The 21,817-nt window shown below is 33.9% G+C and overlaps 1 protein-coding gene across 1 annotated transcript; it reads left to right on the top strand.

The window, feature by feature from the left end:
• Positions 1–17,859: 17,859 nt before the first annotated feature.
• Positions 17,860–21,148, top strand: LOC127935100 (tetranectin). Its single transcript, XM_052532699.1, has 3 exons — positions 17,860–18,091; positions 18,707–18,805; positions 19,662–21,148. The coding sequence occupies exons 1-3, from the start codon at positions 17,989–17,991 to the stop codon at positions 20,051–20,053; spliced, it is 594 nt and encodes a 197-aa protein (XP_052388659.1). The 5' UTR covers positions 17,860–17,988; the 3' UTR covers positions 20,054–21,148.
• Positions 21,149–21,817: the final 669 nt, after the last annotated feature.

Raw genomic sequence — 21,817 nt, 5'->3', positions numbered from 1 at the left:
AATAAAATGTAGTCTAATAACATACTTAAACAACTTGCACATAATTAAACACGTCCTATATCTTTTATTATTGGCGTCAAAAGTTATGCACCCAATGCCATTTTTATTCACGCAATGCCAAGGTTATGGGTTCGATTCCCAGCCAGACAATGCATAAACTGATGAACTCTGTACTTTGAGTGAAAGGAAAGTCTCTTTGGATAATATGGCTGCCAAATGCATAAATTTAAAGTCAAAAACCATTAACAAAACTACACAAAGTTCAAGAAAATATGACCCAGACTACATTAAATACAGCTTCACTTCCAATAAGGGTTCAAATGGTTTGTGTCGACCACATTGTGTTCTGTCTAGTGAATAATTGGCAGCTGAGAGCATGAAACTATTGAAATTCTAGAGACATTTAGAAACCAAAATGGTCTATTCAGTATGTCATGTTAATATTTTTGCATAATTTTGCATATTATTGTTGTTCATGCTAATATTAAAACATTAGTGTTTGATTTTAAGGCATTTCATTTTTTTCATATGATTAATTAGTTAGCCTATACTGTTTTTGGACTCTATGCTGATCTGCGTCCTGAAAAAGATAGTTGGTGTCTCTTACAGGCGGAAAGACTGTTGCGTCAGTCACAGATTACAGCCTGAGGGAGCTGAGGCGGGCCGTTGAAAATGAACCATGGTGTTTGTTGGACCACAGCTCTCTGGCCGGTAAGAAAATAAGTTAATGGGTGCTTTGAGCTTCGAAGCAGTGGATGGTCATACCCCCTACAGGCAGCAGCACTAGTCTGAGGAGAAGACGGTTGGCAAGGCTGTCTGTTGTACAGTAGGCTACAATAGCCACATTTAATTTCGGATGGTCTGTACAATTATTCGGTTTTTAGAGGGGGAGGAAGTGACTGCATTAAAACCTACTAAATGTAGTCTTTTTTTTTTTTTTTTTGCGACTTTGAAGCCCCCTACAGTTAAGAGAGTGGAATTCATTGTCGTAATTACAGCGGATAGCTGTACACGTGCATTTGAAGTAAAGCAATCCCTCTTGTCACGGAATTTCGTCCCTGCTACTACCAAAACAGATGTTTGTGGAAAACTCAAGAAATAAATAGCACCCCTCGGCCTTATAAGAAAGTTGTTGTACCATTGGAAGGATTTTGAAAGTGATATTTCAAGGTAAAAAAGAAACAATACGATTGTTTTAAATGGCGGGAAATAAATCAGCTACATTCCCAGTAAAGAATACATATAACTGTAATATTTGTCAGGAATTAAATGGTAACACTTTTCATTAACTAAAATTGGACAATATATTGGTTACAGTATTTATTCATCTTTGTTAATAAAAAATTTAACCGTTCATGTTAGCTCAGCCTACATTAAATACACCTTCTGATGTTAATTAGTAAATGTTATTATATTATAGCATGATTCACTGAAGAAGCCTTGCTCCTGAAATGTTTAATTGTTCTCTGCTACATGAAATGTTTAATTGTTCTCTGCTCTAACTTTATTTTTTCATGATTTAGTATTAGGTCAATTAATATTAACTAAGATTTTTCATTGTTAACAAATTTTGACAAATGGAACCTTATAGTATTGTAACCCATTGGTGTTAGTAGCTTTACATTTTTTTTTTTTTTTTTTTTTGCTTTAAATTAGTTAAGCTAAACAGAAAACATTTAAAAACTAAACTATCTTAAAGACAAAAGCCCCTAAACTTATGCCGAAATGTAAATTAAAATGAAAAATATACAAATTTCATAACATTATTAAATACTATAATAGTATATTAATAATATTAAAATAACACTTAATAGTTCAATAACATTTAATAGAAGTTAATAGGTTTTTAGTAGTTGTCACTCCTGTAAATAACAAAACTTAGTGTGTAGGCTGTCATTAAGTTTGCACATATAGCCAATGTTCTGAGTCCCACATCATCATCAACAACATCCTATTGCACAGTGAGGAAATAATAACCCAATTAGATCATGACTTGGAGTGTCTTCGGTGGATAGAACATCTGTGAAGTCCTTCTGCGACCGCACAGGATCTTTAGATTAGAGTTTATCCCTTCAGCTGAGTGGATATAACTGCTTAATAACAGGCCCTCCTCACTGCTTATTAGACAATTAGTCTAAAATTAGTCACAACTCGAGAATTCATCTGCAGACTTCTCCATTCATTCAGTTTATCCCTTCGTCATAGGTCATCATTGAATGTGTATGTTTTTCCTTAGGAACAATGTGAGGTGCTTCCAGATTCCAGCCCCCATTTCTCCTAAAACAAACACAATACATGCGTTCTTCATTACAGATGTGCTGGTGATAAGTTCATTCATATCATTGTATAATAATGTCTGTATGAAACAACAATAAAAAAAAAAAATTGTGCAAATGCACTTGCAATGGAAATCCAAGATGAGTTTGTTTCTTAGGACTTGGAGAAATATAGCATTACATCACATGCTCACTACTGCAGTGAATGGGTGCCATCAGAATGAGAGTCCAAACAGCTGATAAAAACATCACAATAATCTACAAGTAATCCACATGACTCCAGTCGGTCAAAAGCTGCATGTTTGTAAGAAACAAGGTGTTTTTAATATTTAAGATGATTTAGAAGTAAACATGAATTTTACTAGAAAGACTGTAATGTTGTTTTTAACGTTTAAAGAAACCAGAAACACATTTTGCCATTTAAAATGCACAATAAATAAAACAAGCCACAATTAATAGCATGTTTCCCATCTTCTAGTGCAACTGAAGGAACAGCCAAACCTCACTCTCTCACACTCCTGCTCCCACAGCTCAAAAGCTGAGAACAATCAATTTGGGAAAAAAAAATGAGCCAGCAAAATCTTAACAATTATATCAATTTACTGCGGTTGTAAACTTTAGTGGAAATGTAAAACCTGATGTATGTCTGAACCAAATACAATTCATATTGAATGCAATCAATCTGACCACCTTAAGAGAGTCATGAGGCTTTGCTGAAATGAGTCGTGGCCTCCAGAGAGCTCTTAAAATCGAATATCACACTTAAGGTGGTCCGGTTCAAGGCAGCGTGCTAAATGGGAGGCAGATGCTTGTGCGTGAGCTCTGGCTCATTCCTGTTGAGTGCTTTTGGATACAAATATGAATTCAAATCTGTCAGTGTACATCAGTCACGGTGTACATCATCTCTTGCTGAAGCAGAAGATGTTGAGATGTTTGCAGATTCACTTCCTTCAGGCTCTTGAGGACTGCATATTTTGAAAAAAATAAATAAATAGTGAATGTCACAAATAAAAAATAAAAATAAATAAATCATACTTCACCCCAAAATAAATAAAATAAAATAGATTTTAGGACTGTTAAGGTTTTTTTTTTTTTTTTTTTTTGCATTGTGACATTTAATTGACCATTTAGCTTATTTAACCTTCTAATTTGAATTACTGTAATGCATCTATTTTAAAATGATTTTAGATTAAAACAATCATGCTGAACAAATACTTTTCTATTTAATCATCTGTGTAATATATTATATCTGAATTATACATTTTTGCATTAATATTGTATATATATATATATATATATATATATATATATATATATATATATATATATATATATATATAAACAAAACCTATTATTTTTAAAATATATATATTTTATATTAAATTATATTCTTATCTTAATATTATTATTATTTAAACTGCATGAAAAGGGTCTAATCTGGTCATATCTTGCAATCGTAAACAGCTGTGTGATTTCAGGTTTTCTGGATATAAGTAGAAAATTCCTGAGCCAGGTTACACAACCGTAAACGTATATCATTTTAAATTTACATAATTATGAATTATATATAATTATATATATCATATGTTGTTAAACTTAATATATTACTATGGTTTCAATATAACAGTAGGCCTATATTGTTATTAATGTTTATTTATTAATAATGTGTTTTGATTGACCGAATGATTGATATTTGCATAAGAAATTGAGTGGGAATGAAAAAAAAAAGTGTTCAGATATTTATATATCAAATAGGAGTTTACATGTTTGTTTTGTTTAAGTTTTCACCTTAAATATACTTTTTTCAACAAAAAATAAAAAATAAAATAAACGTGAAAGTTCACCGAGGTCAGACGCGATGTGACTGACCAGTCATTCTTGGCCGGTCCCGCTTTTGACTGACTGCATTCGAATGAGGTATGTTCCGAGACTGAAAGGAATACCGGGCTGACGGCGGCCTCTCGATCCCGCTGAAGGATCAGGTACCGTTTAACAGCGGAAGCGCGAAAGCCACAGATTCCACAACGCCACTCAGCATGTCACGGCGAGAGCGCGTGGAGGTCGGCAACGGCACTTCTGGGCTCCATCATTGAATTTCTCTCATGTTTGCCCCCTGCTGACACTCAGTGCTGCTGACGCCCCTCGATCCATCTTCATCGGCCGGCGGAGCGCCGTGACCCTCCGATGGGGCGGCCCAGGTAGCGCAACATCACAGGTCTTTAAAAAGCAATTCGTGGGAAAAATGGGCAAAAACTTTCACATTGACAACGCGCTATACTGTGATGTGCACTAATGCACATGTGGTTTTTATTTCTCTGTCCCACGTTAATAGCAAAGGTCAACCTGAAGTAATAACTTTAGTCTATGTGATCAAATGAAAACGGTCAAATTTATGACATTTTTTCTTGAACAGTGAAATTCACCTCCAAACAAGTTATTTTTAATATATTTATATTACAATATTTTATATTATCACAAAAGAATTAAGTATTCTAAAGTATTCTAATCTAAATATTTTAAATGCTATTATTAAATATACAGTACTGTTCACAAATGTGATATGTTCTTTAATATTTTTGTCTCTTATGCTCAATAAAGCTGCATTTATTTGATCAACAACAATTTAAAATAACTGTTTTCTTTATGAATATATTTTCAATTGTAATTTATTCCTGTGATGCAAAGCTGAATTTTCAGCAGCCATTACTCCATGCAGTGTCACGTGATCCTTCAATAATTAGAGCCTATTAATATACTGATTTGCATGTGGAGAAACATTTCAGTAGTGCTGAATCTTTAGTAATTATTATAAATGTCACTTCTTATCATTTAAATGCATCCTTGCTAAATAAAAATACTAACTTCTTTCAAAAACTATTGAATGGTAGTTTAGAGTAATCAACATCATGTCACAAAAGCTGTTGATACAGACTTCTTCTGAACCCGACATGTTCCTTAAAGAGACGAGCAAAAATGAATGACCTTTTGGACTTTTAACTGCGGTATTCAAGGTTGCAATGAAAATATTATTCTTCTGTCATTGACAGAAATATGAAGGCCAAACAAAAGGAGAACTTGACTGTGCAGGAAAGACTGTGGTTTATACCACTGTACTAAACATTTCACAATCAAATTTGATTTACACACTGGCCCGTTTTGATGAGATGATTGGGGACAAGAGGAAGTGTGCATACACCTCTTTTTCCCTCAAAGTGTTCACTGCACTCCTGAGATGCTCAATTGTGGTTTACAGCTGTTTAAACACAAAGATATTCTCACTGTGGTCAGTGTATGGAACCCAATTAGGCAGTAAAGTTGAACTGTATAGGGGAATAAAAACTAGAGGAGGATCCAAGTCAGTGAACTGAGGAGCCTGCTGCAGTTGCCAGATGTCACCATGAAGTGGAGCCATTTGGCATTGAATGTTATTCTGGTGGGATACAGGAGCTTAATTTCCCGCTCCAAACACTGGTGTTACCCTGATTTATAGGCAACAGTGTTTATGAAATGAAACGTGTCAGTTTTAGGTTAAAACTCACGTGAAGGTGAGAGAGAATTCGCAAATAAATCACCCGTCACCATGTATGGAACATGCGATGAATTTGGAAATCTTTTTTTGTCCAATAACAAATTCTGCTTCTTGGGTGAACCAGCTTCACAGAGCTTTACTGGAAGACTAGAGAATATTGTTTGTATTGACTTCAAGCAAACAATTGTTTGCATACTGGTTTCAACCATAGACTGTATAAAAACATTACTTTAAGATATAGATTTAAAAATGTGGGTTATGTCAAGATAAAACTTGTTTTTTTATATATAAAACAGAATGCAGTATTGTAAAGTCTAATTCATTTTACTGAATCAGTTCATTATATAGTTAAACCTTAATGTTTTTTTTTTTGTTTGTTTGTTTTTTGCACTAGAAAAAATATGGCTTTGATTGGTTTAGTTATACTAAATATCATTAATAAATATAATAAATATTTAAAAAGATATTGCCGTATTGCATAAGACAGTTAGCGGACGTTAGAGATTGTGGTTTATAAAGTTTTTAAATATGGATATTTTTCTAACACAAATGCATCGCTTCACTTCAGAAGGCCATTATTAACCCGCCGGAGCCATGTGGAGTAATTTTTATGATGGATGGATGTATTTTTTGGGCTTTAAAATCTCGATCCCCTATTCACATTCACTGTGATTATAAAGCTTGGAAGAGCCAGGACATTTTTTAATATAATTATTAATATATATTTTATATGCCTGAGAGAAAAAAAGTTCTACACACCTAAGATGGCTTGAGGGTGAGTAAATCATGGGGTAAATTTTGTGGTGAACTATCCCTTTAAATTACTAGTAGCTTGGTGAACCAGTTTAAAAGATCTTGAATGTGGTTTTTCAAACTTTAAATGACTAGTATCCACTATCTTGTGATCTATAGCATCTCCAACACAGCTTATAACTCATGTAATCAGGGCAAAGTGTGTCACCTTTTCTCAGTTGCTTGCATTCACACCATTTATGGACCACAACCTCATGGCTTTAAAGCAGTTGAGTCTGGTCTAAAGCATGGTTTGACCTCAAATTGCTGTTCTCTTTCATATTTTTGTGGTTTTAAGATATAAAATTTGAACTGTTCTGTTGAAGTTGGAAAGAGCCATCTCAAAATGTGGACCACAGTGATGTGATGATAACCCCAGTGGACATTTATTTAAGCGCTAGTGTTATTTTGACTGATTTTCAGTAATTTGTTATTCTTCCTGGTTTGCGCTGGCCTGCTGTAGAATCTGTTTTCAGTGGCGTACACCCATCTGCTTTCTCTGGGCTTCCTGGTTAATTCTTTTACCACCTGCTCAACATCTCACTTTAATACCGCCAGCCTACATGGGGCTCAGCAGAGGGCCTCATCAAACCTGGATCTCCATTTAAAAACTCACCAGCCTGTCAGAAGAATTAATATTGCCTCGGCCACCTGTGGGTTTACAGATAAATGACTTTTAATAACACTCTGCCAGTGATGTAGATTATTTTCATTGCCATTTCATATATATAGCTGTATATATATATATATATATATATATATATATATATATATATATATATATATATATATATATATATATATATATATATATATATATATATATATATATATATATTAAATGTTTCTCATTAAAAACATTTATTTTCATTCAGAAATGTAATAACAAACTTTATTTTATTTAGTAAGTGCAACAATTACCTTACTTCCGGCTGAAAGGACTCTTCTGCATCAAAAATAGAGAATACTAACGCTAACTGACTCGAACGATTTTTCAAAGTCAAGTACATTTTATTTGTATAAAACCTTTCACAACATCTTGTTAAAGCAGCTCTACAGAATATATGACCTTGACACCGGAGACTAGGAAATCCAACGTATGACGGAAGGTTTTTCTCCATTTAAAAGTCAGTTAAGACTTTTAAAGACTGTATTTTATCCACATGGAGGCAGCAAATTACAGTTTTAAACAGATATGTCCAAAACCGCCTCATCTGTTATTACAGCCTTTTACATGAACTTAAAGTAACATTCTATATTGTAAAACTTGTAAACACAATTTAAGATGCTGGGTTCTTTGTTTTGGAGCTGGTTTGTAGCTGCTTCCTGATTTAAGGTGGTTGACAATCCAAACTAGACCAGCAACAAACCACTTCAGGTTTGTATGACCCTGTCATTATACCACATGGTCTCTTATCCAAGATGAGTTACCAGGTCTCCACCTGCTAGTGATATGTGCAACTACATAAACCAGCTTGAACCAGATAGAAACCAACTATATTTTTCCATAATAACCATGTTTGTGCATTTAGAATCTAATATTTTCTGTGCATCATGATCCTCAGGGATTCGTTTTCATCCAGAGCCTTTTATTCAGTGATGCTAGACATTTAACTTGACAAAGTCTCTGTTTGTGGAAGTAACGTTTTGTTTATTGGCTTTGATTCTTGTTTCTCTCTCCAGACCCTCTTGAGATTCATTTTCCTTCTTTTCAGATTCTTGTTTGTCCTTTTCCATTTGTTCCTGCTCTTTGGCATTCAGTTCCTTCAGTTTTTCCTCCACGTCTTTGGGAATCTCCACCTCCCATCAAATTCTCCATTCCTTCCTCCGGCTCGTCTCCAATCAAAACCTTAATCAAAGACACACAAAATTGCACATGAAACCCTAATGGACCTCAGTATGTTCCGTCAGAGTCGCATATTGAGAGAAAAGTGGTAATGACACAGGATGGGAACTAATGAGATGCCAGACAGCACTTCACTTTTACTGTCATTCCCAAGTAGCAATTTCGGGAACCAGACAACATGGAAAAATTTCAGTAACTTGAGTTGTAGCTGTTAAAGTCGTGTTAGTCAAAACTGCTGCATTATGAAAAATCGGCCATTAATCTTGGATAAATATTAGCCTCGTTCTGTGCTTGGCATATTAGCTGTTTTATTGATGCTAATTAAAATGGTTGGGTTGAGGCAAACAGCCAAATCGCTGCTTTCGGCCTGGAGTTCAAAAGGGATCTCCCAGACGTTATGGAGAATATCATGCTTTAATAGGAGACCCTGTGACATCTTTTCCACGGGGCTGTACCCAAATATACTCCTGCCACGCTGCAAGGAACAGGCCTTTTCCACCAAATTAGTGTCTCTTGCTTTTTTTTTTTTTTGACCAAACTCATAAGTCCTGGTTTTGGAGAACTGGAACTGATCTGCCTACTGTCTGGGGTCTTCCAAAGCACAACAATCCACATCTACAGAAAACGATGCATGTGACGATCTTGCAAAAGTGATGCAGTAGAGATGCAATCATATACTGTAATTGGACAGAACTGCATTTATTTGAATTGGAACCTAATAAGTTAATAATGTGATACACTAAGCATAAACAACACACAGTAGCAAAAAATACTGGATAAAATAGTCTTGTAATATGAATATGTCTGTTATCTTGAATTAGTTTTCTTCACTAAGCTCACTGCAGTGTTTTCTGGTACTGCTTTATACATGGGATACATGCTTTGCTGCCTTAAATATTCTCAGAGGAATTTTGACTATACCTGGATGAGATTCTCACAGGCTTAAATCACAAGTGGATCCTTCACTCATTTGTGAAACTCTCTAATGATGGCATACACTTTCTTGTTTTTTATAATCTGTCAGCCCATTTAAGTAGATGTAAGTTGAAAATGAACAGATCATTAAAGGGGGGGTGAAATGCTCGTTTTCACTCAATATCCTGTTAATCTTGAGTACCTATAGAGTAGTACTGCATCCTTCATAACTCCAAAAAGTCTTTATTTTTATTATATTCATAAGAGAAAGATAGTCTGTACCGATTTTTCCCAGAAAAACACGAGCGCCTAGAGGCGTGACGTGTGGGCGGAGCTAAAGAATCACGAGCACCAGTAGGCTTTTACGTTGAGAGCGTTTGGAAGCTGTGACACAGATCCAGAGGCTGAAATTTAACAAGAGCAGCATCAGCAAAGGCGTCTCTAAATGGTATGTACTGAAACTGTATATATTTGCTTAGCGGTTTTGGAAAATGACTAAGTTCCACTTTATGTCGTCTTTTTTTTTTTTTTTAAGCTGTACATGTGGAAAGTGCAGTTTGATGACAACATCGCATGTTGTTTACTTGATGTGCTTACGCGCTGATAGCTAAGTTAACAACACAGAGATATTTGAAGCAGTTTTACTCAACGCATGCAGTTCAAACACACGATCGTGACCCTTTTTCGTTGGGACTGCATTATCCTTAAGAAATAAACAATATTCAAATCCGGCGTCAAACTAGGCCTTGTTTGTAAAACAAGCATCTTCGAAATGCAGGGAACAAACACAAACACTTGCACAACTCCGTTGATGCTCTGTAAAAATAAACTCCATCCACTGGTCCCTTAATGCTGTTTCTCTTTCGGTAATCTGTGCAGGGTTGTCTTGCCCTGGCAACCAAAAACACACTTCTTTTGTGACTTTTCGCGACGCTCTCGCTCTGATCAGTGAATTGCTATGCTATACGGGAGCGCACGCTCTACGGGGGAAATGCCCTCTCCCACTCCTTCAAACGTACAACTTAATTTTTGAAACTTTGTCCATGTTTAGCATGGGAATCCAACTCTTTAACAGTGTAAAAAACTCAGTATGCATGAAATAGCATTTCACCCCCCCCCCCCTTTAAGAAAATAGCCAAGCCAACATAAAGGATGAAAAATATATAATGTTCAAAAAAATGTTGTTGTTTTTTTAAAGAAATTAAAGTGCCTTAAGTTGATTTAAAGCAGCAGTAACAACATTTATAATGTTGCATATGATTTATATTTCAAATAAATGCTGCTTTCTATTAATAAAAGTATCCTGAAAAAAGTATCACAGTTTCCACAAAAATATTAAGTAGTATTTAACATTGATAATAGCAATAAATATTTATTGACTAGCAGATCAGGATATTAGAATGATTTCTGAAGGAACATGTGACACTGAAAATTCAGCTTGGCTTCACAGGAATAAATTACATTTAAAAGAAATTCACATAGAAAACTGTTAACTGAAATTGTAATAATATTTTACAATAGAACCATTTTTAGTTGCTTTTTTAATCAAATAAATGCAGCTTTGATGAGCAAAAGAGGCATTTTTTAAAGCATTTAAAAATCTTACAGCCCCAAACATTTGAATGGCTGTCAATTACTTCTGTACAGGAAATTTATAGATTTAATAGATAAAAGATTTGAAATGTTCTTATTAGCATTAAGGTTTCTAAGAGCATCTTGCCGATATAAGGATCATCTTCTCTATTTTTATCTTCTGGCAAGTATTGCAAGTCCACTGGCAAACCTGTAAATGTAAATAAAAATCAGTAATAGTTACATGAATGCTTATGTAAAAGATGAAGTATGTAATTGTTTACTTTTAAAATAATGGCTTTTAAAACATTTTCAGAAGGAAACGTGGTGCTTGCTGTCAATCCTATCACTTAGAAATATCTGTCATTCGGGGTTTGTTCAAACCTCAAACCTTTTAGTAAAAGAAATAGTAAATATCATGCTTGCCAAATATACTCTTATTAAAATAGAATCGAGTTTGTTTGGGCTATAGTTATACAGACTATGAAAGGATTTCAGAAAGATCTTATAAGGTCATTTGTTAACTAGGAAGTTTTCTCTCCTTTTTTGGTCAGAAAGGTATGAGGAATACGTGGAAAATATGGTGTAGCCTATATAAACTTTTCAAACAGCTTTTATGAAACCGCATACTTAAACAAAGATTCTAGCTTTGCAAATTCACAACTTCCTGCTGTAATGATGGTATTTCCACTTTGCACATTCCATTTCCTTATCCTTACACGTTGTGGCAAATACAATAAACATTCAACCTGTGTATCATCAAAATGAGTAAACAGCGCCACCTACTGGACAAAAGATAGAAAAGTAATGCTTTTTTTGTTTCTACATTACAAACAAAAATCATTTGTAGCTCTGGGATCTGGAGAGCATAAAACCTCAAGATGATTGAAAAAGCATCACCCACATTCTCTTCCTCTGAGAGCTCTTCTGGTCCAGCCAATGGTAATAAAGGGTATGATAAAATAAAATATCCACCACATTACAGAGTAAACACTCATGATGAGCTACATGGACAAAATGAGAATTAAGAGCATTTTTAATTTGTCTTTGACTGATTTTTGCATTGGCTGTAGTCATTTATCAGATATTATTACCATAGATCACTGATGAATAACTCTTACTATAGTCAAAGCAGCAGTTTTGGAGTGTTCCCACCACTCCTCCTGAACTATGGTAATAATGTGGAGTTTCTTGACCCGTACAATAATAATACCTTTTTTTACACATGTACTATAGTAATATTATATAATTATTATACCCACATAATACTTATGATAATACCTTATTTTTGGAGGTGTACCATGGTTATATATATATATATATTTTTTTTTTACTAATACCATAATATCACGTTTTGTTTTGTTTTGTTTTTACCCATATGCTAATAATACCATGTTTTTTGTGACCTGTAACATTATAATACCATATTGAATATTTACTATGGTAGTATCATGATTATTTATTTATTTTTATCCATAAAAACAATAATATCATCTTTTTGAAGCTATGGTATCCATGTTTTGTTAAAGGATGTTAATAATGCTTATGAGGTCTTTCTGAATATATTTGTAACCCTTTATAATAAAAATTGTCCTTTAAAGTAAAGTAAATAAGTTTGATTAAAAAAAAAAACATGAATAACCAGTGGGTTACAGAAGGCCTGTAAAAAGAAAAGGAAACTATACCGTGATTTTATTAAATACAAGTCTAGTAACCATGAAATTAAATATAAAAGATATAAGAATAAGTTAATAACTATAATGCAAAAGGCCAAAAAAGATTATTATGAAAACAAATTATTTGAATATAAGACTAATATTAAAGAAACTTGGAAAAAATTAAATAAGGTTATGAAGCCAAATTCTCAGAGTAAACATTTACCTGAGTATTTTGAGCACAAAGGAAAGGTTATTAATAATGAAAAAGATATTGCAAATGAGTTTCCTTTCTTTGTCAATGTTGGACCTAATATTGCAAAAATACTTGAAAACTCCAAGCATGTAGATTGGTGTAATGGTGCGACAGGAGGTGGTAGAATCTTACAGTCAATGTTAATGAATTCACTGAAACTGAAATCTTAGATATTGTGGGAAAGTACAAAGCTAAAACTTCTTGTGATGGTGATGGAATAGACATGAGTATTGTAAAAAAAAAAAAACATAGATTGCATACTTCAACCTCTAACTTATATTTTCAATCTTTCTTTTAGTTCTGGGCCCCTATTCATAAAGATTCTTAATGCAAAAAGCAACATTCAAACCGCCACTTAAATAGGACAGCAATCACTGTAATTAGAAAGAGTGGAACAACTTTTATCATTCTAAGCCAATCAAATACCTTGTAGGAAATTACAAGCATGGTCAATAAAAAAAGGATTTATATACACACATATAATGTGTGTGTGTGTGAGAGAGAACGGTCAAATAGGATAAATTACGAATGTAAATTCAAAGTGAGAATTAGAATAGAGCCTATACTTAAAATCAACCCTCCATCCTAGTACATCCCTGCATCTTATTCAATCCTATTCCATTATCATTTATAGCACAATTGTTTATACACTTATTTTTTTGCCTACAATATTTTTTTGTTTTTTTGTTGTTGTTGTCTGTGTGTTGGTGTCTCTGTGTACTGGAAGCTTATGTCACTAAAACAAATTCCTTGTATGTGCAAGCATACTTGGCAATAAAGCTCTTTCTGATTCTGATTTTTTTCCTTCTTGAACAACCAACCAATCACAGTCTTTAAAAGATTGTGTCATACATAGCAACGGGGTCAACCCCGCCTCCTCACTAAGATGAAAGTTTTTGTCTTTCCCTTACTCAGAGTTGCTCTCAGATCGGTCCCGAATCGCCTTTAAGCTAAGACTCCTACGTAAAAGTTTTTAAGCTAAATTAAGAGTTTTCTGAGAGGATTCTTAGAATCTTTAGGAATTCGGGCCCGGACCTCGAAATGTAAAACTGCTGTATGTGGAATTCTCCAAGGTTCTGTAGTTGGCCCTAAACTTTTTATATTATTTATTAATGATATATTTGAGGCTTCCAAAGACATGCATTTTTGGAAGAACTGAAATTATATGATTTTTGGAAATAAGGGAAAACATGAATGTACTAATTTAGTTGTTCAGGATGTAAATATTGAATGTGTTTCAGAAATTAAATTTTGGGGGGTTATCCTACACAGCAAACTTAGCTGGAAGCCATTGAGTCTGAGAGCTCTCAGTCCCTCCATTGAAGCTGTGTGTACGGTCTACTGTCCATGTCCAGAAAGGTAAGAAAAACATCATCAAAGTAGTCCATGTGACATCAGAGGGTCGGTTAGAATAGTTTGAAGCATCGAAAATATGTTTTGGACCAAAAATAGCAAAAACTATGACTTTATTCATCAATGTCTTCTCTATAGCAAGAACTACTTGCACAGAATCCATATGAATATTAATTGTCATTCTAGATTTCCGAACAATATGTCTTAGTAAGATTTATTTAAAATATATATATTTAGAGAGATATAGAGAGAGAGAATTAAGTTCTTTCAGTCCAGTAAGTGTTCATCTTGAAATGTTATTAGAAATATACAAATTATTCTTGTTTACTTTGATTTCACAGCAAAAATACGTTTTTACAATTATACTAAAAGGCCTTTTACTTGCTAAAAAGTATAAATGATCAATCAGACAACAGAAGACTTGTAGTAGTTCTTAGTTTTGATCATGTTGGTATTTTAGAGGCCTTAGAAATGTTTGTGAATTAAATATGATTCATTAGGCTTTACATGGTTAAACTTTGGCGTTTTATTAGAGAATTCATTCAGCTTGTAATGTTTATACAGTATATCAGAACAGACGATCTGCGTCTGACTAGTTGAACAAGTATAATTTTAAGTTTTTCACATTTTCATATGAAACCAGGTGTTTTTCATTTGTGTAATAAATGGTTGTCTCCTGCTTAGGAGTTTATATTCACCGATATCGTGTGGTCCTGTTATAGGCTGGTAAGCGTGTGAGAAAGACTCTTCATGTGCCTCTCATGGAGCTGCTGTAGAAAGAAGAAAGTCTTGGCAAGAAACGACAGAAAGTAGGATTCCTCAGATAGCTTCCTTGTTATTTTTGGACCTTTTTTGTTTCTTTTTTTAAATAAATGAGCTACAATTTAACACACCTCTTAATACACCTCTAAAGTTGTTTTTCACGTCCTGCTTTCATTTCAACTATCCCATCTAATGTGAGGTTATGTAACATTGCTGTTTTTGTTTTCATTTTTCCAGCTGTCGTTTTAATGACAGAACTCAGACTAGCTTTCAAACTGGTGTGTTTAACAGATGACTGAATGATAATTCTGCTCTCAATTTAGATGTTTTACTGTAAACCTTTTGAGCAGTTTGAGAGAACTTTTAGCATTTAAAGGTTTTTTTAATACCTGAATTTTATAGATGAATAGAACAGAATACTCAGAATAAAGGAAGTTATATAAAGGAATACATATCCATAATCCATAAAGGAATACTTCACAAATGTATTTTTTTAAATATATATATATATATATATATATATATATGTATGTATATATATATATATATATATATATATATATATATATATATATATATATATATATATATATATGTATGTGTATATATATATATATATATATATATATATATATATATATATATATATATATTTATATTTATATTTATATTTATATGTAGTAAATATCAAGCTGTATATATATATATATATATATATATATATATATATATATATATATATATATATATATATATATATATATATATACTGTATATAGCTTGATATTTACTCACCCTCAGGTCGTTCTAAAGTTAAAGTGACATGACATACAGCCAAGTATGGTGACCCATACTCAGAATTTGTGCTCTGCATTTAACCCATCCAAAGTGCACACACACACACACAGAGCAGTGGGCAGCCGTTTATGCTGCGGCACCAAGGGAGCAGTTGTGGGTTCAGTGCCTTGCTCAAGGTTGTGGTATTGCCAGCCCGAGACTCAAACCCACAACCCTAGAGTTAGGAGGCAAACTCTCTAACCACTAGGCCACAACTTCCCTAAGAGTGTAGTTTGGAGAAATGTAGATTAAATTCCATCACTTGCTCACCAGCGGATCCTCTGGAGTGAATGGGTGCTCAGAGTGAGCGTCCAAACAGCTGATAAAAACATCACAATAATCCACAAGTACACATCTACACCTCTAAAGTCCATCAATTAATGCATTTTGAAGCAGGGAAAAAGCCCATTCTCTGTTGTCATCTCACATCACATCAAAATCCAAAATCCAAAACATGGATTGTATTGCTTGTAAAATTTATTGAGGTGTCTTTTTTTTAATGGAGAAAGCTTTCATAGATATACAGTAGGACTAATTTTAGCAACAGTCTGGAGTTAAAAATGTCTTTATGGATTTATTTCTTACAAACACGCAGCTTTTCGCTTCACAAGATGTTAATTGATAGAGTTGTGTGGATTACATGTGTATTATTGTGATGTTGGTTCTTATCAGCAGTTTGGACTTTCATTCTTATGGCACCCATTCACTGCAGAAGATCCATTGGTGAGAAAGTGATGTAATGCTTAATTTCTCCAAATCTGTTCAGATGAAAAAACTACATCTACATCTTGAATGACCTGAGGATGAGTACATTTTCAGCAAATTTTAGTTTTTGGGTTAACTATTCCTTTAAAAGTTGTTGCGTGTTGGTGAATTCTTTTGATTTCTTTATTTTGTCCTATAAGGACATTTGATTTAATAACACAGATTAGTTAAAACAATATGTGGGGTACATTTTTGAATATTGATAGACTTGTGTAAGTTCATGTGCTGTATATGCTGTGATTTTTTTCCTGGGATGGTGTTGTGCTCACACTAGTGTCCAGCAGGACGTCTCGTCTGCCACGTGTCGTCTGAAGAAGATCCAGCTGCTGTGAGCCAAATGGATTTATTCCATCCCATAATAGCTTTGCTTCTTCCTGTGGCATGTTGAATCCAAAACAAACAGTTGCTATCATTGCGCAGATAACAATATAATACACGAGAAGAATGCATAATGGGAAATGTGTCCTGAGGAGACCCTACATTTTCCAGGACTCTTAATGTGCAATGAGCAATTTGAAAATCTACTTTCCAGTTTGAGTTAGTAAATTAATTCTAAATATGCATCCAGGTTTATAATCTGCTATATAAATCATAGGAGCTTTTAAAGGGATAGTCCACCCAAAAATGAACATTGTTGGTAACCAAAGCTTCGGTTCCCATTGACTTCCATTTAATTCACAAACAATACAGTGAAAGTTAACGATTAACGGTTTGGTTACCAGTATTCTTCAATTTATCTTCTTTTATGTTCCACAGAAGAAAGTCAGACATACAGGTTTGAAATGATATGCGCATTTTTTTTTGGGAGGGGGGGGGGTTGGGTGAACTATTCCTTTTAAAAGACTGGGCAAATATATGTATATATATATATATGTATATGTATGTATGTATGTATGTATTTTTACTAAAATACAAAAAACATAAATAAACAAATATAAAACTATTTTGGGCAAAAGATATTGTAATTCATATTTTGGAATTATAAAAAAAGAAAAAAAAGAACAAATTGTCCAGATATAAATTTGACAACATGCCATAATCTGATATTCACATCTTGAGAACATTATTAAACTTTTTAGTTAAATTCTACTTTTATTACACAGTAGTTGAGTCTTGTTTTAATGTATGTTATTGTGGTTTCATTGTGTTCACATTTTAAAGCCATTACAATAATTTGATATTTGAATTTGCAAAATGTATTCTGTGTGAAACCAGCTCATGGTCTGTATGTTATGTAACATTTCTAGCCGAGAGCTTTAAGCATGAGGATTGTTGAGGCAAGTGTGTGTGTGTGTGTGAGGTGTATGAGGACGTCACTCCTCCGCTCTGCTCAGGATGAAGAACGAACGCAGCAGGTTATTATTACAGCAGTTTTCCTCTGTGAGCTGAGCTGAGAAGCAGAGATCTCTCCTCATTCTCCAGACGTCACCATGAGACTCAGAGACGGCTGTCTTCTGCTGGGAGTCCTGCTGCTCCTCACACACACCTCACACCAGCAGAACAATCCCAGAAAGAAACCCAGCGCTAAAAAAGGTGAGGCAGGATGGTTTTTGTCTTGAGTTTCATCATTTATTTAAGTTCAAAGCAGCTTTGTGTGAATTCTAGAATTCTAGTTGAGAAAGTTCAGTTGCAGAGCATCATTGCTGAAGTTTTTAGACTCAGTTTACTCAGTAAGCAGTCATATGTTTAATACTTTTTTTACATTTTAAACTAATTTTCAATTTCAATCAATTTAATACAATTTATTCTCAACCTGCACGTTATATAATAATCAAAAATGAATGTATACACTGTAAAATATTTCTGCCAGGACTTTTTATTTTTTGGTAATATTTCTGTTAACCATAAAACACAAGGCAATTAAGTAAATATAGGTAAATTGACTGTATATAATAATGACCATAATAATAAATATGGAAATTATTTAATATTAATACAGTACATTGTGCCGTTTTTACAGATATATTGCATTAACAAAACAAATGAGTTATTGTAATGCATCCATATTTTATTATTTTATCATTCTCAGTAAACAGTGTTCTCAAGTGATTCTCATTACAAGTAATATTTTAATCAGTATAAATTACAACATCTGAAAACGTCTCATTTACTTCATCCTAAGATCTATTCTCTACATGTGTGACTCAGATACTCAAGCCAGCGCTGCTTTGGAGGACCTACAACAGCAGATCAAAGACATTGTGGTGGAACTGAATCTTCTTAAGGAGCAGCAGGCCCTGCAGACTGGTGAGAAATTCACTCATTACGCCTTAAATCCACCTGACCATCCAAAGCTTTGAACAATATATATTCTAGTTTATTTGACTCCAGATTTTGTATGGCCCTTGTTTGTTTGTTAGAGTTTCTTCCTTACATAAGACACATGGCCTCCATGTGTCGCTTTTTATGCTTTTTACAGCTTTTGTTTTCCCTGGAGAACATTGAGTCAGATGTTGTCCAGTGTTTTATGTATGAGGAAATATTAAGACAATATGTGTAATATTTCATACGACTTCAATATTCTAATCAAACACAGGCCAAACATTACTCTAAGTTCTTCACATTTTCACTTTTTTATTATGTATAATTTTCCCTTAAATAAAAATAAAAGATTTCTTGCTCCAAAAACAATCATAATAAAGTTTTGATGATCATTTTCAAACTACTTTCTGACTTTCTTAAAATTAAACTATTGTACTATTTTGCTATTTTACTATACTATACTGTACTGTACTATACCATATTGTGAGAATATATGTAAATGTCCTCTGTTGTGATTGGCTGCTTTGTGCATATGGGCAGGGCCGAACACGTTGTACAAATTATGTACAGTAATGAGTTTATTATTTTCTAAGAAAGGTCTGGGAAAAAAAACGTTTTCCAAAAATATTCTGACTAACAATTTAACTAAAACTAAAACCATAAAAAAACGGTATTGAAATAAAATAAAATATAAAAAAATGTACATTTTATTTCAGCATTTTGATGCAATTTAATGCTTTGATTAAATCATTTAGTTTAATGTTCACTAACATAACTAAAACTGAAACAAAATTACATTTTACTTCAAGAAAGCTAAACAAGCGTCTTTATTCTCCACTAGTCTGTCTGAGGGGCACGAAAATCCCTGGTAAGTGTTTTCTGGTGGACTCTGTGAAGAAGGGCTACCACGCGGCCAGTGAAGACTGCATCGCCAAGGGAGGAATCCTCAGCACTCCGCTGTCTTCTGATGAAAACGCGCAACTCTACGATTACGTGCGCCAGAGCATCGGGCCAGACGCTGAAATCTGGCTGGGTATCAATGACATGCAGACAGAGGGCGTGTGGTTGGACCAGGCCGGCTCAAATATTCGCTACAAGAACTGGAAGCTCCCGCAGCCCGACGGCAGCAGCGCGGAGAACTGCGCCGTACTCTCCGGCTCTTCCGGCGGGAAGTGGCTGGACGAGAAATGTCGCGAGGAGAGAGCGTCCGTCTGCGAGTTCAACATCGTCTGAGATCATCGCGTTGGCTTGACCTTAGCTGTCCTTTTCATTGCACAATGCTGCTTGCATTCTGTTTGCTCCGCAATTGTATATTTTTCTTTTGAGGAGAACAAAGATTGTCATTTAACTCAATTAAAATGTTCAGATGCCATAATCAAAAACTAAAAGCTGTAATAAAAGTCAAAGTCTAGTTCATTTCTGGACAGTTTCCATAAGATCTAGCCAAAAACACAAACTAAACAAACCCATTAAAGATGCAGTTCACACAAAAATGAACATTTACTGACCCTCAGGCCATCCAAACATCACAACAATGCACAAACAATCCACACTGGACTCCAATCCATCAATTAAAGTGTTGTGAAGGGAAAAGCTGCATGTTTGTAAGAAGCAAATCCATCATTAAGGTGTTTTAACTTCACACTGTTGCTTCTGGCTAAAATATATAATCCATAATAATGCCTCCTATTTTGAAAAAGTCAAACAACATATTTGTTTAGAGCTGTTTTCGACTGTTTACACTTAAAAATAACATAAAATGCTGCTTAATCTGTTTATATTTCTCTCCTGATTCACACAAGATTACTTTTTCACTAAAGAAAGCAATATTATGGATAAATTACTCTTTATCCATTTTATTATTATTATTTTTATTTTATTTTTTTTACTTTCCAATAGATTTATTGATGGACTGGATAGATGTATATTACTTATTATGTAATGGATCATTGTGATGTTTTTATCAGCTGTTTGGACTCTCATTCTGACGGCACCCATTCACTGCAGAGGATCCATTGATGAGCAAGTGATGCTACATTTCTCCAAATCTTTTCTGATGAAGAAGCAAACTCATCTTTATCTTGGATGGCTTGAGGGTGAATAAATGTTATGCAGTTTATAATTTTTATAATTACATTGTAACAAGGACACCTTAAAACCCTGATTTTTTTTTTTTTTTACAAAGAAGTCTGATAAGTCCAGATAACATCCAGTTGAATGATAATTATCTCAGATTGCTAGTTTAGTTACTTGTTTATTTTCTAAAAACTAAATGTCTAGCCTGATATAACCTATATATTTATATCTCAATAAAGTGTTTATCAAAAATATGCTTTGTATTTATATGTATTGATTTCTGCAGAATTGAAATGCTCATTATTTATTTTATTTATTTATTTATTTCAGGTTTATTTAACAGGGACAATGCACACTAATAATTAGGGATGCACGATATTGGATTTTGGCCGATATTCGATATGCCGATATTTTCAAAATAATTTTGGCCGATGCCGATACCGATACCGATATATATAAACATTTTCGCCTGATATATTTAAACTTTTATTTTACTGAAGAGAAATCCATGTATCTCTTCTGTACTGATTCTACCATAAATGTATTATTTTACAAATGTAGACAGACATTCACACCTGAAAAACAGGTCAATTAATTCACTTGGAGAATATCGGTTTGGCTCATCGGCAGAAATATTAATATCGGCCGATACCGATAATGGTCATTTTAAGCTTTTATCGGCCGATACCTATGTTGTGCCGATATTATCATGCATCCCTACTTATAATACATAATTAAATGTACAGTGTGCCAGAATTAGCCCAAAGGCTACTTTACAGCTGCTGTCCCTGGACAGAGCTTAAGATGTCACACCTAAAAAAAAAAATTAAGAAAATGTAAATATTACATACATGATAGAGCCAGCCAACCTCATCGGCATAGCACAAGAAACAAACACAAACAAACAGACAGGACAGAGAA

The sequence above is a fragment of the Carassius gibelio genome, chromosome A19, assembly GCF_023724105.1.
Source record: "Carassius gibelio isolate Cgi1373 ecotype wild population from Czech Republic chromosome A19, carGib1.2-hapl.c, whole genome shotgun sequence".
Taxonomy (NCBI): Eukaryota; Metazoa; Chordata; class Actinopteri; order Cypriniformes; family Cyprinidae; genus Carassius; species Carassius gibelio.
Note: the sequence above shows the minus strand (reverse complement) of the source record. Positions and strands in the feature narration are given on the sequence as shown.